General features: G+C 38.8%; 2 protein-coding genes across 2 annotated transcripts; both read left to right on the plus strand.

Moving 5' to 3' along the window:
- The first annotated feature begins 463 nt into the window (after window positions 1–463).
- LOC122145688 (lipoyltransferase 1, mitochondrial-like) lies at window positions 464–1,812 on the plus strand. Its single transcript, XM_042761062.1, has one exon. The coding sequence runs from the start codon at window positions 671–673 to the stop codon at window positions 1,787–1,789; it is 1,119 nt and encodes a 372-aa protein (XP_042616996.1). The 5' UTR covers window positions 464–670; the 3' UTR covers window positions 1,790–1,812.
- A 729-nt stretch (window positions 1,813–2,541) lies between these two features.
- Window positions 2,542–21,216, plus strand: LOC109055100 (eukaryotic translation initiation factor 5B-like). The gene is made up of 24 exons (XM_042761075.1): window positions 2,542–2,688; window positions 10,185–10,304; window positions 10,927–11,002; window positions 11,140–11,785; window positions 12,710–12,915; window positions 12,998–13,148; window positions 13,247–13,339; window positions 13,434–13,520; window positions 14,033–14,101; window positions 14,264–14,574; window positions 14,671–14,778; window positions 14,865–14,975; window positions 15,071–15,138; window positions 16,294–16,435; window positions 16,513–16,644; window positions 16,753–16,935; window positions 17,038–17,199; window positions 17,289–17,420; window positions 17,587–17,718; window positions 18,600–18,676; window positions 18,755–18,919; window positions 19,290–19,428; window positions 19,764–19,925; window positions 20,226–21,216. The coding sequence occupies exons 1-24, from the start codon at window positions 2,654–2,656 to the stop codon at window positions 20,331–20,333; spliced, it is 3,615 nt and encodes a 1,204-aa protein (XP_042617009.1). The 5' UTR covers window positions 2,542–2,653; the 3' UTR covers window positions 20,334–21,216.
- Window positions 21,217–21,571: the final 355 nt, after the last annotated feature.

The raw sequence follows: 21,571 nt of genomic DNA on the forward strand, positions 1-21,571 counted from the left end.
CATTCTGGACGGCAAGGGCAGTGACTGTAACATCAAGCGTATTTTGCAGTATTAAACACGTATTTATACCGATCATATCAGGCTCCGAAAATTATTCAAAAAGAACACAATGTTTTTTTTTTACAAATAATGGCCTTCTCAGCTGCGTCATCAGACCAATGTGTGCAATACACCACCGTTTCCGTTTAAAAAACGTTTTGCACCGTTTTTGTCAGGGCTGAACCATAGACTGTATAAAAACGGGCTGAACGCAGCCCAGCACTTTGAGAAACAACAAATCAAACGCCTGCTTCTAGAACATGTCAAAATAAAAGCGCCACTATTACATTTTTGTACTCTTCTCAATTATAAAGACATTACAACTTTTTGTTTTTCATGTCGTCGTGACACTTTAGTTTTTTTTTTACTTGGCATTGCATATATTTAAAATTCGACTCAAGTTTGCTTCGTGCAAGACTTTTATTATGCTTTGTTAGGAAATGGGATCCTGTCGACCCGGTTGTTCATGCTGATGTTCAACTGCTGCATGCGTGAAATAGACAGCGCATAAACTGTGCACATCGGTATTTCATGTGCAGCATTGTCCAAACGTTTTCGTTACACACCAAAGGAATTACATACTCGTGGTGTATTAGTGCTTTACATACTTTCCGAGAGTTTAAAGTCAGCGATGATCTTGAGACTGTCAAACAGGGCATGCGTCCTCTCTGGATCAGCTCGGCTAAAAAGCACTCTGTCAACCTTCTTCGATGAGAGGGGAGAAGCTGGTATCGTCCTAAAATCTGCGTCAACTGGCATATATGAGAACCTGGCCTTAGAAGACTGGATTCACGATCACGTAGATCTGCAAAACAGAAGCATGCTGTTATTATGGAGAAATTCTCCCGTGGTTGTCATAGGAAGACATCAAAACCCCTGGCAGGAGTGTAACCTGCCCTTGATGAGACGCCTGGGGGTCCCGCTAGCGAGACGGCGCAGTGGAGGGGGGACGGTTTACCACGATTTTGGAAACATCAACATGACCTTCTTCACCTCCAAGAAGAAATACGACCGTCACAGAAACCTCAAAGTCGTTACTAGTGCATTAAAAGCGCTGAGACCCAATCTAGATGTCGCAGCGACAGACAGATTTGATATTTTGTTAAATGGCCATCACAAGATTTCAGGCACTGCTGCGAAATTAGGCAGAACCTCTGCTTATCATCACTGTACATTACTGTGTTCTGTTGAGCGTTCAGTATTGTCCTCAGTGCTGAAGAGTAACACTTCTGAAGTTATCAAGAGCAATGCTACTCCAAGCGTTCCTTCCCCTGTCAGGAACCTTTTGGATGTGGATCCCACTCTTGACTCTGACACTATCATGGATGCTATTGCTTCCCAGTACAGTAATGAATTTGGCTTTGACGGCCCAGTCATCACAGTGGACCCCACTCATGAAGCTCTCATGCCCGGGATTCATAAGATGGCACAGGATCTGCAGACATGGGAATGGATTTATGGCAAAACTCCAAAATTCAGTGTTTGCACATCTTTAGTGGTGGATGATGTGAATATTAAGCTTGATATGGTCATCAAAAATGGTACCGTAGAGCAATGTGCCGTGGAAATCCCAGAAGACTGGCTTCCTTCAGAGATGGTGAATGAGTTTACATCAACTCTGAATGGCAGCAAATACTGTCCGAATGAAACCGCAGTGCTGGTGGCGGCGTTCATGAGAACTCATTCAATGACAGATGATGTTGCCGAGAAGATTCATAGATTGTGTGCTGGTGTGGTTTCAGTAATGTGAATAAAAATGAAACCAGAAATGAACATCATGTGATACTTGTTTCAAAATCTTTAAAGTGGTCTCCTGCACAGTCACACTTTGCCCACACATACAGAGATTTAATATGGACAACAGAAAAATGCCACTAATTCCATGATGAAACTGTTGAAATACTTTGACATTTTAAGCAAACATTTCTGCCGACATTATTCACATACAATTCATTTAAATGATTACACGCAAGTATTAATAGAGCAATAATAAATTGTTTATATTCATAATAAATTATATATAAAATATTAAGATATTGTTTTATATTTTAATACTAATAAATACATATAAATACACATTGTATTAGATTATTAATAATAATATATTGATAGTAATACCCCCCCCCCCAAAAAAAAAATCTATCCATCCATCTATCTTTCTGTCTTTAGATTAAATATATAAATTATATATACATACATATGTGTGTATAAAATTATTTAAAGTTTGTAAATTATGGTTTTGTCATATATTTAGCTTGCGCAGCGCTCCTGTCGCTCTCCTCGTGACGTAAAAGCGCAGTTTAGCACCGACTAGTATTTCATATGGATGGACAATAATTTCATATTCTTAAAAATAGCTTCTTCTTTGTTGCTTATAAGGTTTATTAAAAAAAATGCACGACAACTAAATTATATTTAAGTCAAATATCCATAAATTGCATACAAACGGCATCTTTTCTCTTTAAATGCAGCTGAATAAACTATCCATGTGCGCTAAAGATCTGCGCTAAAGATCATCGTCAAGTGCGCATGCGCAATGCGAGCGCGACTAACTTGAAGCGCTAACACCGACTGCGCTGCACCGCAACGAGGAGGTTACAGCCGTTCAGACATAATGGGAAAGAAACAGAAAAATAAGGGAGATGACGGGTAAGTTAGGACACGGCTGAATGCGTAACGTGGACTCCGTTAACAGCAAACCGATCGTGTTGTTTATAGTCTTGACAGGTTAATGTTTGAGGGGAGACACTGTTACCCACCTGGCTAACGCTAGCTTCTGATGGACATGAGTTCATGTGCCGCTGTAACTAGGCCTTTTTTCCTCATTATGATACTGACCGTTTAACTAGAGCAATGACATCAGGACATCACTGACATTTAATGATGCAGCTCAAGACAACGGGCTGATTGGGTAATTTAGCGTGTTTGTCACGTTTGTTGTTTTAAACTGAGAAACGAGCAGGTCTTGCCAGCCCCCCTGAGTCGAGATCCAGCAGCTGTGAGTGATAGATTAGTTGCACTTCACATCTGCTGTCATATCAGACGCTGTACGAGCACAGAAGACCTTATTATTTAAGGGCAATGGCGTTTATGTATTACACGCTGTGTCTGATTTGCAACCTCATCCGTTTCCATTGTGCTGCCCGCCGCATTGTCTTCAGTTAAACACTCTTCTGTGGGATGCCATCGACCATTGGTCGTGTAGAAACTTGTGAAAATGGTAAACTTCTCTCAGGCAGGACTCTGGCAGTCTGTCACTAGCTGACTTTGGCTGGGTAAACTTTCCCGCTGAGATCAAGGGATGTGATTGTTATATGTTCAATTGGACTGCACTTGTCAAACTTAGACAATACTGAGGGCTTCTGATTATTAATCATTTGATCCAGATTGTATTTAAAATTTTCAGCTGTACTGTTTTTTTTTTGTGTGTGTGTTCTGTCAAGGTTGCTGGAACCTCTGAAATTTACTTGTATGTAAGATCATCCATGTGTTTTGTAAAATGATAATTAATGTTTGACTATATTTGGCCGCATATCTGATATTAGGGAATCTATTAACAAGTCATTGATGACTTAAGTAATGTCTCTCTCTCTCTCTCTCTCTCTCTCTCTCTCTCTCTCTACATGTGCGTCTCAATAAATTAGAATGTCATGGAAAAGTTCATTTATTTCAGTAATTCAACTCAAATTGTGAAACTCGTGTATTAAATAAATTCAATGCACACAGACTGAAGTAGTTTAAGTCTTTGGTTCTTTTAATTATAAATTAGAATATGGTGACATGCTAATCAACTCAAAACACCTGCAAAGGTTTCCTGAGCCTTCAAAATGGTCTCTCAGTTTGGTTCACTAGGCTACACAATCATGGGGAAGACTGCTGATCAGACAGTTGTTCAGAAGACAATCATTGACACCCTTCACAAGGAGGGTAAGCCACAAACATTCATTGCCAAAGAAGCTGCGTGTTCACAGAGTGCTGTATCCAAGCATGTTAACAGAAAGTTGAGTGGAAGGAAAAAGTGTAGAAGAAAAAAATGCACAACCAATCAAAATCGATACAAGAATTTGAGTGAACTTCACAAGGAATGGACTGAAGCTGGGGTCAAGGCATCAAGAGCCACCACACACAGACGTGTTAAGGAATTTGACTACAGTTGTCGTATTCCTCTTGTTAAGCCACTCCTGAACCACAGACAATGTCAGAGGTGTCTTACCTGGGCTAAGGAGAAGAAGAACTGGACTGTTGCCCAGTGGTCCAAAGTCCTCTTTTCAGATGAGAGCAAGTTTTGTATTTCATTTGGAAACCAAGGTCCTAGAGTCTGGAGGAAGGGTGGAGAGGCTCATAGCCAAAGTTGCTTGAAGTCCAGTGTTAAGTTTCCACAGTCTGTGATGATTTGGGGTGCAATGTCATCTGCTGGTGTTGGCCCATTGTGTTTTTTAAAACCAAAGTCACTGGACACATTTTGGAGCACTTCATGCTTCTTTCTGCTGACCAGCTTTGTGAAGATGCTGATTTCATTTTCCAGCAGGATTTGGCACCTGCCCACACTGCCAAAAGCACCAAAAGTTGGTTTAATGACCATGGTGTTTGTGTGCTTGACTGGCCAGCAAACTCACCAGACCTGAACCCCATACAGAATCTGTGGGGTATTATCAAAAGGAAAATGAGAAACAAGAGACCAAAAAATGCGGATGAGCTGAAGGCCACTGTCAAAGAAACCTGGGCTTCCATACCACCTCAGCAGTGCCACAAACTGATCACCTCAATGCCACGCCGAATTGAGGCAGTAATTAAAGCAAGAGGAGCCCCTACCAAGTATTGAGTGCATGTACAGTAAATGAACATACTTTCCAGAAGGCCAACAATTCACTAATTTTTTTATTTTTTTATTGGTCTTATGAAGTATTCTAATTTGTTGAGATAGTGAATTGGTGGGTTTTTGTTAAATGTGAGCCAAAATCATCACAATTAAAAGAACCAAAGACTTAAACCTACTTCAGTCTGTGTGCATTGAATTTATTTAATACACAAGTTTCACAATTCGAGTTGAATTACTGAAATAAATTAACTTTTCCACGACATTCTATTTTTTTGAGATGCACCTGTGTGTATATATGTATGTATGTATATATATATATATATATATATATATATATATATATATATATATATATATATATATATATATAAAAGTTTGTACATATGTTATCCATATACTGAATGTATAATTTTTTTTTCGTTCGAGTAAAATTTGGCATAATGATTTTGGTGACCCCCCCCCCCCCTTTAGTTACTGTTGCTACGTCCGACGTTTCCTTTCCCTCTCTGAACTCATTCACTTGAATGACTAAATTTATCTGTGTCTGATGATGAGCAGATTCTTGGTCTTTTGGCCATGTGGGAGGTGGTTAAATGTAGAGATTGACCGATATGGGTTTTTCACTGGCTGATGCCAATATTTCGAAATCAGGGCAGTCGATGGACGATATATGATGCTGATGTGTTTGGCCGATTTCTTTTTTTTTTTTTTTTTTTTTTTCATTCATCTCATAAAAGTGAGTTTGAGAAAATTATTATTGCAGGGTACAAGATAGTAATAGTAGTAGTAGTACCCTGATTTAGAGTGATAATACATGGCTCAAAACTTAAGCACCTTCTCAGAACAGTTCTGAAGCACGCTTTTTGACAGACACCAGTGTTTCCCACAGACTGCACATTAATTCTAAATGCCAGCAGGAGGCGCTGTTGGAGCAGAGATATAGCAGTTTCTCCGGTAACGGCTGTAATCAAATAAGCGCTGCTCATAAACGCTACTTTATCAGGCATTACAGGAAAGACGAAATGAAAATGACATCAGAGCTTTCCTGAAGATAGTCGGTTCTTCTCAAAGATACATTCATATAAAAACACCCACGCTGCATTTTAATTCTCAAACGTGAAGCGCTCATTTTATTCGGTGAAGTATAAGCTTTTTGGAAAATCTGTTTGTGGCGGTTTTGATATAGTGACGAGCTGTCACAAATAACTCAATGTATAGGCTTAACAGTGCGCTAGCCACGAGCAATGACATCGTGGAGGATATTGTCGGACCTACGCACACATTTCATGAGGAAAGTTAACATGTACGTTATAATCAGCACAGAAAATGACTTGTTGCACTTATGAATATGTTAACTTTCTGGCATCAATTCTAGTAGGGTAAAACGTAATTCCGAAACGGGCTGTTTTGCTCTGCCTTTAGCTGAAGCTGTGTGTGAGCTGCTGTCTCTCACGCTGCCTCAGAGGAAGTTCCGCAACAACGCTTAGCTGCCCGCCGGTGCACCTGTTTATAAATCAATTAAAATTAATTAATAAATTAAATAAAATTTATTTGATTTATTAAAAAATACCAAAAATCAGCCAATTAATTGGCCGGCCGATCAGTCGGTCGACTTCTAGTTAAAGGGGTCATATGATGCTACTAAAAAGAACATTATTTTGTGTATTTGGTGTAATTAAATATTTATGCGGTTTAAGGTTCAAAAAACATTTTCCACATAGGGTACATTATTGTTTCTTTATGCCCCGCCTTTCTGAAACGCATCGTTTTTTACAAAGCTCATCAGTCTGCAAAGCGAGGTGTGCTCTGATTGGCCAGCTATCCAGTGCTTTGTGATTGGCCAAATGCCTCAAGCGTGTGACGGAAATGTTATGACCCTCACCATTAAGGGGCGGTCACACTGCACTTTTCGTTCCATTGACTTCCATTCATACGCATGCGAATGCGTCAGAACGGAAACGCAAGCTCATGCGAATAAATTTCGCATTTCGCTGCGTTCCAAAGTTCAAGTTTTTGGTGAACTCTGACCTGCGAATTCGCATCACGTGAAGACGGGGGATCATAGAATATCAATACGTCACTCACGCGTGACCTCTCTGTGTACAGAAATTCAAAAAATTAAGGAAGCGCTAATTTTAGCCTTAGCGCAGCATCCCATCTTAAAAGATTATTTTTAAAAAAAGGTGCATGGCTCGCAGTGTCAATGGAAACAGGACCAGATGTACATTTGAATGAGGTCACATTTTATAAATTTTTTATTGCTTAGTGTGTATGTATTTATATAGAGAGAGAGACAGACAGAAAGTAAAACATAATAAATCGCTTTCGACGCATCGCAAAAGGCACAGTACAAGCACATTAATCCATGAGGTTGTGATAACTGAGGGGAGACCGTTAACCTGCTCCCCGCCCATCCTGTGTCCGTCCGAAAAAAATTTGTGTTCAAAGTCTAGTGTGACCGCCCCCCTTTAGGGGTGTAAACGATACGCGTTACCGTGTACCGAACGGTTCCCTGGCAAATTCCAAATGGAAGTGATCATCCCTGTCCCCTTGGAGTGGGGACTTTGGAGTGAGCAGGCACGTGCATGCCATTATGTAGTCAATGCACTTGGCAAAAGGAGCGATGTCATTTCCTCATTATCTTCAGCTGGGATGTTCCTGTGACAAACGCTGCAACGGTGTCCCGTCAGCAGATGACGCTGTTTTAATGTCATAAATGAATTTTTATTGTTGGTTAGCATAACTGTTGCAAATAACATTTTTTTTTATTTTAAAAAAGTTTTTCAAATATGCTATAATAATATATAAAAAATTATATATATATAATTTTTTTTTTTTTATGTTGGTGTCCATCAGCGAATCTGCTGACGGACGCCATGCATCGTTGTCACAGGAACATCCCAGCTGAAGATAATGAGGAAATGACATCGCTCCTTTTGCCAAGTGCATTCCAAACGACTACATAATGGCATGCACGTGCCCTGCTCATCCAAAGTCCCCACTCCAAGGGGACAGGGATGATCACTTCCATTTGAATTTGCCCGGGAACCGTTCGGTACACGGTACGCGTATCGTTACACCCTTACTCACCATACTGTGGTGCGTGTGCCAGTCAGAACACCTGAGGAAACAATAAAAAAACAATAAAACCAATTATAAACGAGCCATTTGTTGCATCCAGTGGGGACATAATTATGGATTATTATGACTTATACTGTGTTTTTTATACGTTGTTGCATCGTGCCGCGTAAACATAAAACCTTGTCGGATTTTCTTCACACACGGACAAGTGTGATATCCTATACTTCTGTAAATAAATACAATATAAATTCATGTCTTGCACACTTCAATGCACTTTGAATGGAACATATACATTTGCTTCGAACTGGAATGATGGCTGAATATCCTGTGATGTCCACTGCGCAGGGCACTTACGTTCAAATAGAACAAACGTCTGAAGCGATTAGAGAAACATACAAAATGTGCAGAGCAGGCGGCGTGAGGACTGGAATTGAGAACCGCTAGTCTACACTGCTCAAAACTCACATTTGAATCATCAGTGGCAAATTCTTTACATATGTAAACGTACTTACAGACTGTGAGTCAGAAGCTCCAGCATTGTAGTCTTCTCTCCCAGGATCAGGAAACAGTCCTCCATAAAATGCGTAGCACACATCTGAAAATTTGGGTTGAACTGTTCTGGAACAGTGTTGTAAACAACTTAACCACTGATTTCTAGTTGTGTCCTCTTTTGGAAGACCAAACAAAGTATTTTCGCTTTCACAACTAAATGGCATCTTCACAACATGGCAACGGCAGCAACAGCGAGAATCAAAGTTACACCGCCTTTCTTAGCGTGAACATTTGGGCGGTGTTATGCAAATCTTCCCACATAGTGACGTAGACATGTGAGACGTGTTTAAACGAGGCGTGGATGAGTGTTAACTTTTATAAAGAATATCTCTTTGGGTTTGAGACTTTAGTCTTTGCAACTTTAGGGATATTATCTATTCATGAACAGCTTGTGACACTCCAAAGGGAAATGAAACTTGAAATCGCATCATATGACCCCTTTAAGTTGATTACCGCTCTAATGAGAGTGTTGACCTGTGTTAACCCTTCAATGCTGGTTGCCATGTCATTTCCTGTTATCTCAAAAGATGTCATGCAATCCAGCCATGAAGTATCGACTTTCAGTAGCATCAAAACAAGATTACATGTTACTTAGACTATTACTGCCCTTCGGAAAAAGGTCAAAGAACCGTGGTCTGCTAAAACATCTTTCTCCATCTATTAACTGGTGGTTTCATCACCTGCTCTGTGCTTGCTGAGGACAGCAGGTTTATGTGTAAGGGCTCTGCCTTGTGATGACTGTGATTTTCCCTTTCTGATGCAACAAGCATGCAAGGAGGGCTTTAGGCTCCACTATATAAGCAGCACAAGTTCACTTCCTCATCATTGCTGTGTTTTTTACATGATAGGTAAGCTATTTGAGTTTAGGTGTTTAATATGCTCAGTTTTTGTGTATATATTGTTGTAAATATTGCTATGTGCTTTTATTGGTTATCTAGAATGGTCTTTAGGGGTGAATTATGCATCTGTACTGCTGGTGCAATGTAATTAATTGTGTAGTTTGACATAAAAATGTATTATCTCACACCACTAGTGTATATTAGAAGTCATTTAAATGAAAATCAAAAGTCTGTAAATCTAAATCTCTGGTAACAGGTGTTTGTTTTCCTGGCTGCTTGCTTAGTTTATCATTTCTGGTGGTCTGCATTTTCTCAGGTCAATTGTTTTATTGCACTGTAGATGTATGTTAACCAGATTTCATCAAATATTTATTGTGTTTTGTGTACATTTGTATTTGCTTTCTCAAAGTGTTTCTAATTTTATTTAAATTTTCTGATAAATATTTTATCCTAAATGTACACCATTAAACCCTGTGAAATCACCAATTTCCTGTTCAAATAGGGCTTTTGGGCAGGCAAGTGGCTTTGGGGGAAAGCATTTGAATGGAGAAAAATTGGTGATGGAAAATGAGTCCTCACTGTTCTAGTCTGTTGTCCTGGAGGAGGCAACATGTAATTTTGTCATTGGTCATTAAAATTTAGTCAACCTTTCAAAGTACGCTAGCATGTAGATGACCATGAATCTAAAAGACATGGAAAAAAAGTATGTAAAAATTCTCGAGTCATATACTGTAAAGAACTTATCGCCCAGTTTATAAGTATAGCTCAATGTAGTGGTTGTAATATGGCAAATGTTTGTTTTTAAAAACGTACAGTAGTGAAAAATGTAATCTATTCTTTTCTGCTTTTTATAGTGCCAAAGACAACGGAGTTGACATCGACGCGCTTGCAGCTGAAATTGAAGGAGCAGGAGCAGGCAAGGAGCAGAGCAAATCAAAGAGCAAGAAAAAGAAAGAAAAGAAAGATGACTTTGAGTAGGTCTTCACTTCTTCTCTCCGAGACTGATACAGTTAATAATCCTTAAAGTTAATAATCCAAGCTATACAGTGCTGCTCAAACATTTGGGGTTGGTAAGATTTTTTAAAATGTTTTTGAAAGATGTGACTTATGCTCATCAAAGCTGTGTTTATTTGATCAAAAATACAGAAAAAAACTAATATTGTGAAATATTGTTACCACTCGAAATAACCATTTATAATATACTGTAATATATTTTAAATTATAATTTAATTCTGTGATATTTTTTTTTTAGCATCATTACTCCAGTCTTCTGTGTCACATGATCCTTTAGAAATCATTCTGATATGCTGATTTGCTGCTCAAGACACTTTTTTTAAAAAATGATCAGCATTTTGCTGCTTTATATTTTTGTTGAAACTGTGACACATTTTTCTCAGGATTCTTTGATGAATAAAACATTCAACAAGACCCTTTTTTATATATACATTTTTTGTAACATTATAAATGTCTTTTGTCACCTTTGATCAGTTTAATATGTCCTTGCAAACTAAAAGAATTAATTAAAAAAATCTTATTGGACCCAAACTTTTGAACGTTAGTGTGAGTGTTGAATGAACACTTTTTACTTACTTGCAGTGAGGATGACATTCAGAAAGAACTGGAGACACTGTCATTAGAAAACCAAGGAGGAAAATTTAAAGAGGCAGAAAAGGTATTCTTCAGTAACACAAACTGATAAGCATGTGCAGCACACATTGTCTTTTGTTTTCCCCTCTCTTCTAATAGTGCCAATATAACAAGAGTCACAAGTCATTGACGGCTCTTTCTCCACATGTTTTTCTGTCTTAGAAATCCGATTCAGTAGCGGACACTGAACCTGAGCCCACTCTGAGTAAAGCAGACAAGAAGAAGGCCAAGAAGGGTAAAAAGGCAAATCTGGAGGATGAGGAAGGTAATGAAGATCAGGGTCAAAACAACATGGAAAACGAGAACAGGACGCAAGACACAAAGACGGTGGCGGCTCCCGCTCCTGCTGGTCCTGCTTCAGACTCTGAGGACGAGGGCTCGCGGTCACGGCAGAAACCTAAGGCTAAAAAGAAAGGTGGCCAAAAGAGTTTGTCTGACTCAGAGGATGATGAAGATGGTGGTGCGAAGAAGGGTGGAGGAGCGGCTGACAATACTGAATCAGATGATGATTCTCAAGCCACACACAAGAAGAAAGGTAAAGCCAAAGCCAAACCAGCCAGCGAGGAAGATGAAGGAGAAGAGTCGACCTTCAAGGTGAAGACAGCCGCACAGAAGAAAGCAGAGAAAAAAGAGAGGGAGAGGAAGAAGAAAGAGGAGGAGAAGGCCAAGCTGAGGGCTAAGAAAGAGAAAGAAGAAGAGGCATTAAAGAAGGAACCAGTGAAACCTGCTAGCACACCTTCAACAGAGAGCAAGAAAATAGAGGCAGCGGCTTCAGTGGAGCAGGATGGAGCTGATGTCCAGGAAGAAGGTGAGATTGTCCATTTATGGTGCTTGTGTACAGTAACGTTTAAAATATTTTTTTTTTTTAATATTTTTTTTTTTTTTTTTAAAATGATTAAAACTGACAACAATGACATTTTCTAACAAAAGATTTCTGTCTGAACCCAAACTTTTGAATGGTTGTGTGAGTATATGTGTGTGTGTATATGTATTTATATGTGTGTGTGTGTGTGTGTGTGTATATATATATATACACACCACACACACACACACACCCACACAATAGGTCACAACACACAGTGTTTGCCAACAGCCTCACACTCTATTTTGTGGCGGCACTATATTAAATATATAATATATATATATGCAAATTCATTTTCTGCCAGCAGGAGGCGGCTTTAAGAGCGGGAGAGATACAGGATTCCTCCGGTAACGGCTGTAAAGCAGCGCTGAGCTCACAGCAACGCTGCCTTTATCAAGCATTACATGCAAAATGAGGAATGAAAAAATTAATCGAAAATTTTCTAAATACAGTCGGCCACGTTCCTTCTGAAATACAGTGATTAAAAACACCCGCATTTTTTTTGATTTTGAAACGTGCAGTGCTCATGTTTATTCAATGAAATTCCTGCATGAAAATCTTTTTGTGTCGGTCAGTTTTGATATTGTGGCGGCCCGCCACAAATAAATCAATGTGTGGGAAACCCTGATACATATATATATTATTGATATATTGATTCTTTTTTTCTTACAAAAAAAGTAATAATTCTGCATAATTTTTTTGAATCAACTGTTTGTAATGCTATTTTTGTTACTGGTGTTTTGGCATGGTTTGATAGTAATAAGTTATTAGGAAGGGGTTTATAAGAATGTTGGTTAAAGTGGTTTTGTTTTTTATATTCATCAGAAACTCCTAAGCATTCATGTTCCTCTTTCCTCTGCTTTTCTAAAGAAGAGGCTGAGGGTGACAAAAAGAAAAAGGACAAGAAGAAGAAGAAAGGCGAGAAGGAGGAGAAGAAAAAGGGTCCCAGCAAAGCAACAGTGAGAGCAATGCAAGAGGCCCTGGCCAAAATGAAGGAGGAGGAGGAACAAGCCAAAAGAGAAGAGGAGGAGAGAAAGAGACGGCTGGAGGAGCTGGAGGCTCAGAGACAGGAGCAGGTCAGAGGAAAAACACAGTCACTCAAGCTCATGGTGTCAAAAATCATTATAGTTCCTTCATCTCTGAAGCCTTCATCCACAGGAGCGTCTGGAGGCCGAGAGGAAAGAAAAGAAGAAACAAAAGGATAAGGAGAGAAAAGAGAGGCTAAAGAAGGAGGGAAAGCTCCTTACCAAGGCCCAGAAAGAGGCTCGAGCCAGAGCAGAAGCCACGCTGCGAGTGCTGCAGGCTCAGGGTGAGAACATGACTGATAGCACTTATGATGAAGGAACTATTGTTTATTTATTTTTTGTTTGGTTTTTTTACCTTACGGTGTAATTGGCTTCTTCTCAGGTGTTGAAGTGCCATCCAAAGATGCAATGCCAAAGAAGAAGCCTGTTTACTCTGATAAGAGAAAAAAGAAGCCAACAGCACAAACTCCTGAAGGTTTGATCCCGACACCTGTTTCTCGCTCTTTGTATTTACCTGTCGTAATCAAGGATGGTTAAAGACGTCCTAACATTTTCTTTGCTTGTATTAGAAACTTCAGAAGTGGCATCATCCACAGTAGAGACACCTCAGCCAATCATAACAGAGATGGAAGTGGACAAACCCGAAGCGGAGCAAGGTAATTACTTCAATTTCTCAAATTTAGGGCCCCTTGAAATGTTTTATTTTTTTCTGGATTTCCATGTTGGTGTCTTAATTACTTTTTAGCCATTAAGAAACTTAAGCCATTATTTTTGTCAATTAAATTGCTGCACAACAAAACGTTACTTTATATAAACTAAATATATTATTTTTTATATTGAAATTTAAATATTTTTTTTTTTAATAATTTAAATGTTGCTTATTATTGTTACTATTACTGCAACTTGAAATACATGTTTCTGTACAGTAGTAATATTTTTATCATAAAGGATCCTAGTCCATGACATTGCACACAGTAAAATAAATTCAGTTTTTATTCCTGGATTCCACAATTCTGGCCACGTTTTCTGCATCATTATTGTCAAAAAAAAAGTATAAAAGTGAAAATACTTTTATAGACTTGATCATTAATAAGGATTTGTCTATTCATAAGTTATGGCTGTAAACAAGGATAGCTAACTCTAAATTCTAACATTTTCATTGTAACAGTCAAGGAGCCGAAAGCAGAGGCTGCTGATCTGGACGACTGGGAGGCCATGGCCAGCGATGAGGAGAAAGGTGGGTGTAAAGATGCTTTCCCACGGCTACATGTGGCCAGCGATGAGGAGAAATTCCCAACTAAGTCCCATTTTCCAATAGTGAGTTTACCCAAAAGGTGGGTGTAAAGATGCTTTCCCACGGCTACATGTCATGATTACTTTGACATTTGTGCATTCACAGAGATGAAGAAGGTTCACATCGAGGTGAAGGAAACTACTCCGGCAACACAAAAACCTGCTGAAGACCAAGAGAACGGCAGTGAGGAAGAAGAGGATGACGAAGAGGAGGAGGATGAAGATGAAGAGGAGGATGAAGAGGATGAAGGAGAGGAGGAGAGCGAGGATGAGGAGGACAACAAAGAGCGCAGCAACAAGATGACCACAAATAAAGCAAGAAAAGAGCCGAGCTCCGAGTCGAGCAGCGAGAGTGATTCGGATGATGACCGAAGCAAAGAGGAGAGACTTTATGACAAGGCCAAGAGACGCATAGAAGTACACATACAGTTTTTTTGCACTACACAAAGTGTACATGTTTATGCAAATTTAGATAAACAAAGTGGACTCAACTGTGTTTTTCTTTGTGTGCAGAAACGAAGGCAGGAAAACCTGAAGAACATTAATTTTGACAAGCTCCGATCTCCTGTGGTTTGTGTGCTGGGTCATGTGGACACAGGGAAGACCAAAATCCTGGATAAGGTGCGTTTCAAAGTGCCTGATGTGGACTTCAGCACCTGTGTGGTTGTTGTGTGTTTAATATTGTTTTGTTCTTCTCTGTCTGTCAGCTGAGACACACACATGTTCAGGATGGTGAGGCTGGTGGTATCACACAGCAGATCGGAGCCACTAATGTGCCCCTGGAAACCATATTAGAACAAACCAAGATGGTCAAAAATGTAAGAATCTTTCTGTAATGCACATTCTCTCATTCTGTTTTCCCCATGTGATTCTTTAAGGTTATTAAGACATGTGTTTTGTACATTAACTTCAGTTTGACAAGGAGAACGTGAAGATTCCTGGCATGCTCATTATTGACACACCTGGACACGAGTCCTTCAGGTACACACTGTGCTTATTATTTTTGTTTGTCAAATAATAGTAATAGATTTTATACACCACCATTTAAGTTTTAGGTGCGTAACTCTTTTTCTTTTTTTTTATTATTATTATTAAGGAAAAAATGCTTGTTCAGCAAGGGCAGATTAAATTGATTAAAAATGACAATAAAGAAATTTGCAAAATGATACAAAAGATTTCTATTTTAAATAAATGCTGGTCTTTAGAGATTTTTCAAAGAATCCTAAAAAAAAATTCACAGCTTCTACAAAAATATTAAGCAGCACAAGAGTTTTTTAACATTGATAGTAGTTTTAAAATATATTAAAATAGAAAATAGTTATGTTAAATTGAAATGTTTCAAAATATTTCTGTTTTAGTGTATTTTTGATCAAATAAATGCAGCTTTGAAAAGCAGCACAAGAGTTAACATAAAAAAGTCATAAAAATGTGTCCTTTAAAAATATATTTAAATGTTTATTTTTAAATGTTTTATATATAAATTCAAAATATTTATTTTTTACTTGAAAAACATAAATGTGGTGTGTGTGTGTATTCTATATATAAGACTAAAGCATAAAAATACCATAATATGTTTGCAGATATTTAATAAACATGCTAAGTTAACATACTTGTTTATCTGAAAACCAACGCTACAGTCAGTTATTCTCCTTTGAAAATGTGCGTTCTGGGCGGAATGTCAATCTCCGTTTTGGTTTGTGAAACCCGCCCACTGCCTGTTTACCCAATTGTATTTCGGCACCCAGGGTTGCCAGTTGACGGAAAACACAGCGTATTTCATTTCATTCATCGTCAAGTTCACTCAATCCTGTTGGTGTCATCAATCTGGCAACCTGTGTGCCTGAAGTCTGAGGAGGAGGGGCCTGGTGAAAAAAAAACCCCTCTCCAATATTTTGAATTTGGACTGCAGTACCTAGTTCAACCACTCGGTGTCAATCCTACATACAGCACCTTTAATGGTTATTTGCTTTTATATGAAAATTAATATGAAATATTAACTTGCTGTTATCAAATTTATAAAATATGTAGATATTGTAAAAAAAAAAAACACACACATCAGTCAACCATTAAAGCATAGCTTTATAAACTGTTTTTATAGTATTCGTATGTTTAATGGCACTCTTCTTGACCATTCAGTAATCTGAGAAACAGGGGTAGTTCTCTGTGTGACATCTCCATCCTGGTGGTGGATATCATGCACGGTTTAGAGCCACAGACGATCGAGTCCATCAACCTGCTGAAGGAGAAGAAATGCCCCTTCATAGTGGCGCTTAACAAGGTGCCAGATGCTGACTACAGAATGTTTATACTGATGAGTGCAGCAAGTATTTGAATGCCAATGTGTTTCTTTCTCAGATTGACCGTCTGTACGACTGGAAGAAGAGTCCAGAAACAGACGTGGTGGCTACACTGAAGAAGCAGAAGAAAAACACCAAGGATGAGTTTGATGAGCGGGCTAAAGCTGTCATCGTAGAGTTTGCGCAGCAGGTCGGTTGTTGTTATCATCTTGTAAAGTACAGTCCCTTTTACCAATGAGCTGCAAATGTCACCCATTGAGTTTTACAAGTGCTGTCTTGTGTGTCTTGCAATGCTTAGGGTCTTAATGCTGCCCTGTTCTACGAGAACAAAGACCCTCGTACGTTTGTGTCCCTGGTTCCCACATCGGCCCACTCGGGTGATGGGATGGGGAACCTCATCGCCCTGCTGGTGGAGCTCACTCAGACCATGCTGGCCCGCCGACTGGCTCATTGTGATGAACTTCGGGCGCAGGTCATGGAGGTAAGAGAACAAGCTTAAAAGAGTTCCTGCTAACAAATCGTTTTTTCTTCCCATGGAGCCCAGCTGTAATATAACCTCTGCTGTCCATCTTCTGTATCTTAGGTTAAAGCTCTACCAGGCATGGGTACGACGATAGACGTGATCCTGATCAACGGTTGTCTGCGGGAGGGCGAGACTATTATCGTCCCCGGTGTGGACGGACCAATCGTCACTCAGATCAGAGGGTTGCTCCTCCCACCGCCCCTGAAAGAGCTCCGAGTGAAGGTCTCATGCACAGTTATATGTTTAGATTGCTGTGAACTCTGAGCTTGTTTGTAACTCACTTGTTATATTTTTCTTCTCGCTGGATACAGAATCCATATGAGAAGCATAAAGAAGTGTCTACGGCTCAGGGAGTCAAGATCCTGGGGAAAGATCTGGAGAAGACGCTGGCAGGTCTGCCTCTCCTCGTCGCTCATAAAGAGGATGAAATTCCAGTCCTGAAGGTAACTGTGTTACTTTACAAACCGATCAGTCATGTCCTTCTCTCTGTCTCCAAGAACACACTCTACTCTACTTTTCTTGTTCTTATATTAATCAAGTCCGTATTAACAGTTAATCTTATTGCTACATTGGTGACCTTTCCTGCATCCTGATGTTGGTTGTTTCTAGGACGAGTTGATCCGGGAGCTGAAACAGACTCTGAATGCCATAAAGCTGGAGGAGAAGGGTGTGTATGTGCAGGCCTCCACACTCGGCTCTCTGGAAGCTCTGCTGGAGTTCTTGCGTACATCTAAAGTGCCTGTAAGCTTTCAAACACTCACATATACAGTCCAACCAAAAAAAAATTTTTTTTTTAACACACTAGTGGGTGCAGGACATTATAGTTCATGTAAGTGAGGAGAATAAAATAAAGTAAACTGTGACGCATTAAACCCAAAAATTCTTCATACAGTGGACTACCAATAATATTGATAAATCTGCGACCAAAAATGATTCAGACACTTTGACCTGACCATGTTTTGCTTAAGTGTTATCTGACATTATCAAGATGAATTTGTTCTGACGCAGTTTAACTCTGAGTTCTTGTTGTATTTTATCACCATTTTCTAAACTATAGCAAATAAACTGTGATAATGTGTATAAGGTGTCTGAATAAATGTTGTTTTGACTGTACTTTCATAAAACCAATTTTTAAAATGTTCTTGAACAGCTGATATATCAGCTAGTATTTGGCTTTAAAAATATATATATATATTATCAGCAATGGCTGATCACTTTTTTCTGTTTGGCTGATGGCAGAAATGAGACTTTTATTTTGACAGCACTGAGAATGCCATCTTTAGGTGGTCCATTAGTCTCAGTTTTATATTTTCTGTCTAATAGATTACTACAGTGCTTACATCCTCTTTTTTATATTTAAGTAATTAAAGAATATTAAGTAGTTTCTTTATTTGTGAAAAATATCATAATAGGATTACATAATCAAGCAGTTTTTTTTTTTTTTTAGTTTAATTTGATTTAAGTATATAATATAAGTTCAAATGAAATGCATATATACTTATAATCAGCCTGTCTTTTGTCTTGACTGCCGTCTTGAAGTATTGTTTTTTGGGGTTGTTTTTCCACATGGAGCTTGTCACAATGTAATTAAGATAAGGAAAGATTCTCTCTCTGTCTCTCAGTATGCTGGCATCAACATTGGTCCTGTCCACAAGAAAGACGTCATGAAAGCTTCCACTATGTTGGAGCATGATCCACAGTATGTATTCTGATTGATACATAATATATCTCCTCTTGTGAGACTGTTCTTCTAATCTTTCGCTCTCTCTTCCTGTAGGTATGCAGTGATCCTGGCGTTCGATGTGAAAATAGAGCGAGATTCTCAGGAGATGGCTGACAGTCTCGGTGTACGCATTTTCAGCGCTGAGATCATCTACCATCTGTTTGATGCCTTCACCAAATACAGAGAAGACTACAAGAAACAGAAACAGGATGAATTCAAGTGCGTTATCCACTGCCCTCATCCTCCCCTTCTGTTTTAATCATTGATACACACACTACTGTTCACTTTCTAGTTAATACTAAAATTAACTTTTATTCAACAAGGAATTATACAAAAGTGTCAACATTTTGGATCAAATAAATATAGCTTTGGTGAGCATAAGAAACTTCTTTTGAAAACATTATAAAGTCTGAAAAACTTTTGAATGGTAGTGTACAATTTATCATTTAACTCACCTGAGCCAAAACATTTTACATCACAAACAAGACTAAATTCTTCAAGACTGTGGTTACAGTGGTTTCTTTGAAAAACAGGTTGTTTCTCCTGAATGTTTGCAGTCTGAATATCTGAACGTTTTTCTCTTTTTCAGACACATAGCTGTGTTCCCCTGTAAGCTGCGTATATTGCCCCAGTTCATCTTCAACTCCAGAGATCCCATTGTCATGGGCGTCATTGTGGACGCTGGAGTACTGAGAACAGGCACTCCTGTGTGTGTGCCCAGCAAAGGGGTGAGAAATTTAGAGAGTGCACACTTTAAGCTCAACAGTGAAAGAAGCAGAGAAACCCCTTTCCTCTACTGTCAGCTTTTGCATTTTAACAGTTTATTTTAAGTTGAAATTTTTGTTTGCATTTATGTTTCTCTCTCTCTCTCTCTCTCTCTCGCTCTTTCTCTCCTCTCTCTCCTCTCTCCTCTCTCTTCTCTCTCTCTCTCTCTCCCTCTCTCTCTCTCTCCCCTTCTCTCTCTTCTCTCTTCCACTCTCTCCTCTCTCTTTCCTTCCTTCTCTCTCTCTCTCTCTCTCTCTCTCTCTCTCTCTCTCTCTCTCTCTCTCTCTCTCTCTCTCAGTTTGTAGATATTGGCATTGTGACCGGTATTGAAATAAATCACAAGTCTGTAGATAGCGCTAAGAAAGGACAGGAGATCTGTGTGAAAATAGAGCCAATTCCTGGAGAATCACCCAAGATGTACGGCAGACACTTTGAGGCTGTAGACTTCATTGTTAGCAAGGTATGCTCTCTCCCTGCGTCCTGAAATAAAGCCACTGGAGCACACACGATGCCTAGAAATAGTGTTCTTTTTGTTTTTAAATTCTAATAAATTGTATTATAATTTTATATTTTAATTTGTATTATTTTATAATATTTTTATATTTTATCAAGTTGTTTCATTCTAATGATAATTGAAAATTTTACCTTGGCAACTAACTAATATACTAAAATGACTCTAACTAAAAATAAAAGGAAAAAGCTAAATAGAAAATATTTTAAATAATAATAATATGAGTGTCGCGGCCTTTATCTCTTGCAGATCACCCGTCAGTCAATCGACGCTCTGAAGAACTGGTTCAGAGACGAGATGCAGAAATCAGATTGGCAATTAATCATGGAACTGAAGAAAACCTTTGAAATCATCTGAACACAGATGTGACTGTGACTGACTGATCGTAGATCTAAACGACCCTCGTGCACACATACAAACACTATACGCTGTACACTCCTAAAGGTCACTTGTGATTCTGGAGTCATCGGTGTTGCTCATACATCTAAGGACATTTGTACTCAGACACAGCCGTGCACAGTCCCGTATTGAGGACTAGTTTCTCGTGTGCATGGGCGAACACTCACACCACTACCCTTTTCTTCTCCAACGCTTTTTGTGTGGTGGGGAGCGTTGGACACAAAAAGAAAAAAAAAGTGGAAAAAAGCAAGGAAAAAAGTTTTTCTGTGAGAAACTGAAATTTTTACCACTGTTTTAAACAGTGACAAATGTTAGAAAATGTTAGACAACCTATACAATTATTCCAGATGTGCCTGTTCTCTCTGATCAATCCAGTTTATTTTTCTTTCATTTCACGGTATTCTCCTTAAAGTTCACTGTATGGTTGGAGTAAACTTGAGCTGCTGATTTAGACCTGAGGTCTGAGCTTAGATTTGCACTGAGGTTTAAATCAAAAGTTATAAAGTGAAGTCCGTGTGGCTTTCGTGAATGACTGCTGGAGATTTTCCTAGGCTTTTAGATATCAAAAAACACTTACCTTATCAGTATTTTCATTTGCCCTGCTTTTTTCTTTCCTTTCTGGAGTGCAGTTCTTAAAATGGTCCTTTTTAAAGCTTTATTCACCCAGCCAGAAACTGACTCTTTCTTCCTCTCCCTCTCTCGAGTTTCCTTTGTGCCCACTGACACCTTCACCCAGAGTGTGTGAACTTGTATGAAAGGCCCGTCCCTTCCTCATTTTGAATGTGAAATATCAAAGAAACTGACACATGAAAATCAACAATAAAGAGATGGCCTATTTATAGATCCTGTTCTTTATTAAGTTTTGGTGATAAATACGCAGGTGAATCTTACAAAAGGTCAAGGAATGAAATAGACATTATATTTTACATGAAGAAAAAGAAACCATTTTTGAGCACCACAAATGTGAGAGAATTTTTGCTCCAAAATGTCAAAAGTCAGCTATAATGTGGGAAAACTCATCCTCATTACTGATGTGAAAAAAGAAATATATCTATATACACATCATGGTATATATACATCATGGTAGTGTTAGCTCTAGGAAATTAATGCTGGTTTTAATCATTAAAAAAATTGTTGATTGGATGTTTTTCAGTATTTCATTACAGCACATAGCATGTATATTAATAGGCTGCTAT

This window comes from Cyprinus carpio, chromosome A1, assembly GCF_018340385.1.
Source record: "Cyprinus carpio isolate SPL01 chromosome A1, ASM1834038v1, whole genome shotgun sequence".
Classification (NCBI taxonomy): domain Eukaryota; kingdom Metazoa; phylum Chordata; class Actinopteri; order Cypriniformes; family Cyprinidae; genus Cyprinus; species Cyprinus carpio.

Excerpts from the sequence above, each read along its gene's own strand:
- LOC122145688 (XM_042761062.1), top strand. The coding sequence starts at position 671 with ATGATCTTGAGACTGTCAAACAGGGCATGCGTCCTCTCTGGATCAGCT.
- LOC109055100 (XM_042761075.1), top strand. The coding sequence starts at position 2,654 with ATGGGAAAGAAACAGAAAAATAAGGGAGATGACGG. Across the intron at positions 11,003-11,139 it reads AATTTAAAGAGGCAGAAAAG|AAATCCGATTCAGTAGCGGA; the intron begins GTATTCTTCAGT and ends TTTCTGTCTTAG. Across the intron at positions 12,916-12,997 it reads AGGCTCAGAGACAGGAGCAG|GAGCGTCTGGAGGCCGAGAG; the intron begins GTCAGAGGAAAA and ends CTTCATCCACAG.